The 7500-nt window shown below is 48.8% G+C and overlaps 1 protein-coding gene across 1 annotated transcript in view; it reads right to left on the bottom strand.

Moving 5' to 3' along the window:
- cpne4a (copine IVa) overlaps nt 1-7500 on the bottom strand; it is a 46958-nt gene that overhangs the window by 38434 nt on the left and 1024 nt on the right. The window contains exon 2 of the mRNA XM_053327345.1: nt 1595-1787. Coding sequence (XP_053183320.1) covers nt 1595-1787 — 193 coding nt within the window. The remainder of the gene's footprint in view (nt 1-1594; nt 1788-7500) is intronic.

Consider the following 7500-nt stretch of genomic DNA (forward strand, 5'->3'; position numbering starts at 1 on the left):
TAACAGCATAGAAATATAGAAATATAGAAATATAGAAACTTCTTTATTTTTGAAGTCATTTGGAGCCAACATGAAGTAAAGTCAGGATGTTTTTAAGCTTCTGTCAAATTTAACGTGTTTTAAAAATGTCTTTTATATCTTTTATTTATGTATTTCATGCTTTACAAGTATAATCATCACTTTCATTTCTGCTTTATACTTTATATCAACAGCTGTGATTATATAATTAATTATGGAATTTAGACTTTTATTTTGAAAAGATTAAACAGCATGAGGTCAGCAGGAAGTACTGCAATCAATAATCAAACCTGAAGCTTTATATTAATACATAGCTGGAACCCTTCTTCCTCCTTGTCCTCCTCTTCCTCCTCCTCCTACCCCTTCCTCTTCCTCCTTTTCCTCTTCCTCATGAAACCCTCCTCCTCCTCCTCTTCCTCCTCCTCATCCTCCTCCTCTTCCTCTTCTCATGAAACCCTCCTCCTCCTCCTCCTCCTCCTCTTCCTCATGAAACCCTCCCTCCTCCTCCTCCTTTCCTTCCTCATGAAACCCCTCCTCCTCTCCTCTTCCTCACTAAGCCTGTGTGTTCTTCCTCAGTGTTTCTCCTCTTCCCCCTCCCTCCTCCTCCTCCTCCTCCTCCTCCTCCTCTTCCTCACTAAGCCTGTGTGCTCTTCCTCAGTGCTTCCTGTCTGACAGTCTTCCAGGCCTGTTAGCAGCAACCTGCGGAGCTCTGCGACCATCTGGAGGATCTGGCAGCCGAGCCGAGCGTCGCTGCTGGCAACCGCAAAGACGACGAGACGAAGAAGAGGAAGAGGAAGAGGAGGGAGAGGAGGGAGAGGAGGAGGAAGAGGCATTTCCCAGCTCCACACTGTCTCTCCAGCAGCTCTCTGATTGTTTCAGGGTGAACTTGGCCGCCGTTCATCGTGTTCAAACTCCTCAGCTCCTCTTCTTCTTCCTCTTCTCTTCCTCTTCTTCTTCTTCTTCTTCGTCGTCTCGTCACAGGAAGTGCTCAGCGTCAGTCAGTAATGAGACGACCAGCAGATGGAGAATCTGTTTCCTCTTCATCTCGCTCTCCAAACTAACAGTCAACCATATGTCTCTTCTTCTTTTCATCACGTCTCAGATTTTCCCTCTACACGATTCAAACTCAAATCTCATCGTCCAACTTTTATAAAAGCTAACGTATTTATCTCATCCTTCTGCTTCATGTTCTGACCTCTGACCTCTGACCCCTGCGTCTCACCTCTGACGTCTCACCTCTGACATCTGACCCCTGTGTCTCACCTCTGACCTCTGACCCCTACGTCTCACCTCTGACCCCTACGTCTCACCTCTGAAGTCCCCCCTGTGACCTCTGACCCCTACGTCTCACCTCTGAAGTCCCCCTGTGACCTCTGACCCCCGTGTCTCACCTCTGACGTCTCACCTCTGACCCCTGCGTCTCACCTGTGACCTTTGACCCCTGCGTCTCACCTCTGACCTCTGACCCCCTGAGTCTCACCTGTGACCTCTGACCCCTGCATCTCACCTGTGACCTCTGACCCCCTGAGTCTCACCTGTGACCTCTGACCCCTGCATCTCACCTCTGACCTCTGACCCCCGCGTCTCACCTGTGCCAGCGTGCACTCCACTGATCCCAGGAAGTCGGCCTCTCTCAGACCGTTGAAGCCGCTGTTGATGTCGAACAGCTCGAAGCGCAGACGCTGCACCTCTTCAAAATAAAAGTCCAGAGTGAAAACCTTCGAGTAGGACGGATTCACACAGCTACGGATCACCTCAGTACGGTCCACCTGCAGGAGGAGGAGGAGGAAGAAGAGGAGGAGGAAGAGGAGGAGGAGGAGAGGAGCAGGAAGAGGAGGACGAGGAGAGGAGGAGGAAGAATAGGAAGAGGTGGAGGAAGAGGAGGAAGAAGAGGAGGAGGAGGAGGAAGCGGAGAAGGAGGAAGAGGAGGAGCAGGAGGAGGAAGAGGATGAGGAAGAGGAGGAAGAGGAAGAGGTGGCGGAAGAAGAGGAGGAAGGGGGGGAGAAGGAAGAAGAGGACGAGGAAGAGGAGGAGGAAGCGGAAGAGGAGGAAGAATAGGAAGAGGAGGAGGACGAAGAGGAGGAGGAGGAGGAGGAGGAGGGGGAACAGGAGAAGGAGGAAGACGAGGAGGAGGAAGAGGAGGAGGAAGAAGAGGAGGAAGAGGAAGAGTGTTAGTGACTCCAGTCTTAGTTAAACAGTGAGGAGGTAAAAGTGTAAAAAATTAAAATGCAGTTGAACTTCAAAGTAAAACAGCATGTTAGAGTATTAATCAATTAATCAATAAAAATTGCTGATTTAGGATCAATAACCAGTTTGTCACATCACAGGAAATGTGACTGCTGTTCTTCTGTCAGAGTTTCAAAGTAAAAGTCTTGCAGCAGATGGTTACAGCTCATTAAACTCTAACGACTGCTGGAGCTTCAATCTGTAAAGAGGAAACCAGGCGTCCTGCTACTCGTCCCGCTGACCCCCCCCCCCCCCCCAACCCCTCCTCCAACCCCCCCATCTGCTGGACACCCGTCTCCATGGTTACTGCGTTCAGAGGAAACAGGAAGTCTGGCAGCTGAAGGCAGCTTCAGTGGAAGGTTTGATGAGAACAAAGATTCATTAAAGTATTAAAGTGTGCCAGGAAGCTCTCAGAGGACCATCACTTTATCTTTATTAACTTTATAATCACTTTAATAACTTTATTAACTTTATATGATGCAAGATGGCTCACACCCACCACACAGCCCCCCCCCCCCCACCCCCCATCAGGCCCCAGATACAAACCCAGCCATATAAAAACAGCTTAGTCCCATCATGATCTTTTTATTTAGGTTTGTTTTAGATTCATTATGAAATATTAATTATTAAAATGATTTTAAATGATGTGTCTGACCTGTTTGAAACTAAAATCATTTAACCCTCCTGTCATCCTCGAGTCAAGGAAGGAAGGGAGGAATGGAGGGAGGGAGGGAGGGAGGGAGGGAGTGAGGAAGGAAGGAAGGGAGGGAGGGAGGAAGGGAGGGAGGGAGGGAGGGAGGAAGGAAGGAAGGAAGGAAGGAAGGAGGAAGAAGGAAGGAGGAAAGGAAAGAAGGAGGAAGGAAGGAAGGACAGATGGAAGGAAAGAAGGGAGGAAAGAAGGAACAGTCAAAACAGACAGGGTCAAATTGGCTCTGTCTGTTTTGACTGTTCCTTCCTAACTTCCTTCCTCTTCCTTTAATTTTTCCTTCCTTCTTCCCCTCCTCCCCTCTTTCTTTGCTCCCTCCTCCTTCCATCCTTCCTTCCTTCCTTTCTTTCCTTCCTTCCGTCCTCCCTCCATACTCCTTTCCTTCCTTCCTTCCTTCCCTCCCTCCTTACTCCTTTCTTTCCTTCCTTCTTTCCTCCTTTCCTTCCCTCCCTCCGCACTCCTTTCTTTCCTTCCTTCCTTACTCCTTTCCTTCCTTCCCTCCCTCCTTACTCCTTTCTTTCCTTCCTTCCTTCCTCCTTTCCTTCCTTCTCTCCTAAATTCCTTCCCCTTTTCGTCCTTACTCCTTTCCTTCCTTCCTTCCTTCCTTCCAACTCCTTTCCTTCCCTTCTTCCTCCCTTCCTTCCTCTTTTCCTCCTTCCTTCTGTCCTTCCTTGACCTGAGGACAACAGGAGGGTTAAACTATGAACTGAATCTACCCTCTACCCTCTACTCTAACCTTATGAAGTGATGTTCAGCTCAGATAGATTCTTCCATCCTGTGTTTTAGTGTTTTAGTGTTTTATTTTCTGCTTCATTGATCGAATCTTTTTACTCATCAATCAATCAGAGACTGAACTGTGTGTGATAACTACTGCAGAGAAAGGTGCTGAGATGTGTTTGATGACTGGTTGATCAGATTTCAGGCTGAACTCAGATCAGAAGATAAAATGAGACCAAAGGAAAATAAAAACAGCTCCAGACGACAGATCTGCATCTTTACACCAAGACTAAAAATATAAAGTGGGGCAACAGAGAGCGGGTCTGACCTGTCACACACACACACACACACACACACACACACACACACACACACACACATACACATCCACACACACACACACACACACACACACACACACACACACACACACATATCAAACCTGCTGCTCTCATCAACACATTTACTGGTTAGAAACCATCAGATGGAACGTCAAGGCAGATCTCCTCTCCTCTTCCTCTCTCTCCTCTCCCTCATCTCCTTCCTCTCTCTCTCCTCTCCTTCCTCTCTCTCTCCTCTCCTTCCTCTCTGTCTCTCCTCTCTCTCTCTTCTCCTCTCTCTCCTCCTCTTCCTCTCTCTCTCTCTTCTCCTCTCCTCTCCTTCCTCTCTGTCTCTCCTCTCTCTCTCTCTTCTCCTCTCCTCTCCTTCCTCTCTCTCTCCTCTCCTCTCCTTCCTCTCTCCTCCCTACTCCAACCGGTCCAGGCAGATGTTCTCCCACTCTGAGTCTGGTTCTAAGGGAGTTTTTTCTCTCCACTGTCACCAAGTGCTGCTCATGTGGGAATGTTGGGTCTCTTTAAATGAAACCTGAAGAGTTCGGTTTAGAACCTGCTCTATGTGGAAAGAGCCTTCACATGACTCTGTTGTGATTTGGAGCTTTATAAATAAAGATTGATTGAACATCTCTGAGCTTATTGCTGCTTGTTGACAGGGTCTCTATATTCCCTCAGACATGCGAGGTGTCCTGGTACTTCTGTTACCCCTTTCACACCAAAGCAGTTCTAGTGCTGGTTCGGGGCCAGAGCTTAATTTGGAACCAGGTTTCCTGTTCACACAGACAAAGAACCGGCTCCGGGCCAGAAAAACCAGTTCCAGAGCGGCACCAGTTCTTTGCTGAAGTAGAAGAAAGAACCGGTTATGTTGGGGGGGACAACAAAGAAGACCGCATAGTGGTGAATAGATGAGGAGTGAATTATCCCTTCAACATTTGACTGATGGTGTAATTCATGCATTGTGAGTTAGCTGTGCTCTGATGGCTAACGTTAGCTTACAACAAAGGCTAACGTTAGCTAACAACAAAGGCTAACGTTAGCTTACAACAAAGGCTAACGTTAGCTTACAACAAAGACTAACATTGGCTTACAACAAAGGCTAACGTTAGCTGAAACTGAGAGTTTAAATAAGCTGAAAGACACACAGCGTTAAACAGATATGATTTCTTTATAACGTTAGCTTTAGCTTTAGCTTCACATTCAGCACTCAGATCTCTGCTTTCAGCTCAGATACAGACAGGAAGTAAGCCTCGGGAGCTTCAGATCAAAGCAGGAGGAAATAAAACGTCTCAGAGCTGCTAACGAGGAGGCTGATTAGCTTTTAATCGTGGCGTCTTCTTTCTTTAATCACGCCATCACAGATTCACTCATCTGTCTCTGATCTGAGTTACACCACTGGACAGGCAGAGGTTTATTTCCTCGTTTATTGGAGGAAAGAGACGACAACAGGAGGATGAGTGGAGGAAACAGATGAATGACAGGAAGGAAGTGACACGTTGAATAACCTGAGAGTCATGAAGAGGTCACACAGTGAGACTGATTTATCTCTGAGTTTAAATAAAACACAAAAACAGACTCCTGTTGTCCTCGAGTCAAGGAAGGACAGGAGGAAAGGAAAGAAGGAAGTGAGGAAAGAAGGTAGGCAGGGACGAAGAAGGAATGAAAGGAGGAAGGAAGGATGGAGGAAGGAAGGAAAGAAAGGAAAGAAGGATGGAGGAAAGAAGGGACGAAGAAGGAAGGAAAGGAGGAAAGGAGGGAGGGAGGAATTAAGGAAGGAAAGGAGGAAAGAAGGGAGGGAGGAATTAAGGAAGGAAAGGAGGAAAGAAGGGAGGGAGGAATTAAGGAAGGAAGCTAGGAGGGAGGAAGGAAAGGAAGGAAGGAAGGAAGGGAGGGAGGGAGGGAGGGAGGGAGGATGGAGGTCTTGTTCTTTCGGTCACTACCCAAAGCTCATGACCATAGGTGAGGGTAGGAACCAAGATCGACTGGTAAACCTTCTTAAAAAATCCAGAGGCACTGCCCCCCCCGATGTCGTGTCAACCATGACAGCCCCACAACATCCAGGTGATCAGTTGACAGCTCCGCCCCTCCCCGAGTGTCCAAGACATGCGGCCGCAAGTCCGACGACACGACTACAAAGTCAATCATCGAACTGCGGCCTAGGGTGTCCTGGTGCCAAGTGCACATATGGACACCCTTATGCTTGAACATGGTGTTGGTTATGGACAATCCGTAATGAGCACAGAAGTCCAATAACAGAACACCACTCGGGTTCAGATCGGGGGGGGCGTTCCTCCCAATCACACCCTTCCAGGTCTCACTGTCGCGCCCACATGGGCGTTGAAGTCCCCCAGCAGAACGAGAGAATCCCCAGGGGGAGTGTTTTCCAGCACCCCCTCCAAGGAGTCCAAGAAGGCTGGATACTCTGAGCTGCTGTTTGGACCATAGGCACAGACAACAGTCAGGATCTGTCCCCCCACCTGAAGGCGGAGGGAGGCTACCCTCTCGTCTACCGGGGTAAACTCCAACATACAGGCACCAAGCCGGGGGGCAATAAGTATTGCCACCCCTGCCCGGCGCCTCTCACCAGTGGCAACTCCAGAGTGGACAAGAGTCCAACCCCTCGTGAGAAGACTGGTTCCAGACTGGTTCCAGACTGGTTCCAGAGCCCTTGCTGTGCGTCGAGGTGAGGCCGACTATATCTAGCCGGAACTTCTCAACCTTACGCACCAGCTCAGGCTCCTTCCCCACCAGGGAGGTGGCGTTCCACATCCCTAGAGCTAGCTTCTGCAGCCGAGGATCGGACCGCCAAGGTCCCCGCCTTCTGCTACCGCCCAGCTCACAGCACACCCGACCCACTGGTGGTGAGTCTGTGGGAACGGGGTCCCATGTCCCTTCTTCGGGCTGTTCCCGGCCGGGCCCCATGGGCGAAGGCCCGGCCACCAGGCGCTCGCCCCCGAGCCCCAACCCCAGGCCTGGCTCCAGGGGGGGGGGCTTGTTTATTAAATTAGATCCAGCAGCTGTAGCAGAACCTTTAATATGTTTTTATGTGTTTAATGATCATTTCCTGGTGATGATGTGATGCTTCAGATCAGGCTCAGTGTGTTTGGACTCGTTTTCTCTCGTATTAATCAGCAGAGAACAAAGTCTCTTCTTCTTCTTCTTCATCATCTGTCGCATCGATAATGAACCTGAGCAGCGTCCAAACGGAGCCGCTCAGCCTCCAGATGGCTGAACAGAGACTCTGCTGTGTTTATCTCTCTGATGCTCTGAAATCATGCTCATGCAGTGATGACGGAGGAGAAACACGAGTTTAAAGGTGATTGAACTGTGTGATAATGGATCCTTCCATCAAACAGAAATATAATAACAGTAATAATAATGTTCTGGTCCTGACATGCTGTCTGGATTATTACAGGTCTTCCTCCCACATTCATGTTGCTTTGGATTCTGAAGCTTATAGAAATGATTCTGACCTTCTCCTGCTCCCTCCCTTCCTTCCTTCCT

The sequence above is a fragment of the Scomber japonicus genome, chromosome 10 (genome assembly GCF_027409825.1).
Source record: "Scomber japonicus isolate fScoJap1 chromosome 10, fScoJap1.pri, whole genome shotgun sequence".
Taxonomy (NCBI): Eukaryota; Metazoa; Chordata; class Actinopteri; order Scombriformes; family Scombridae; genus Scomber; species Scomber japonicus.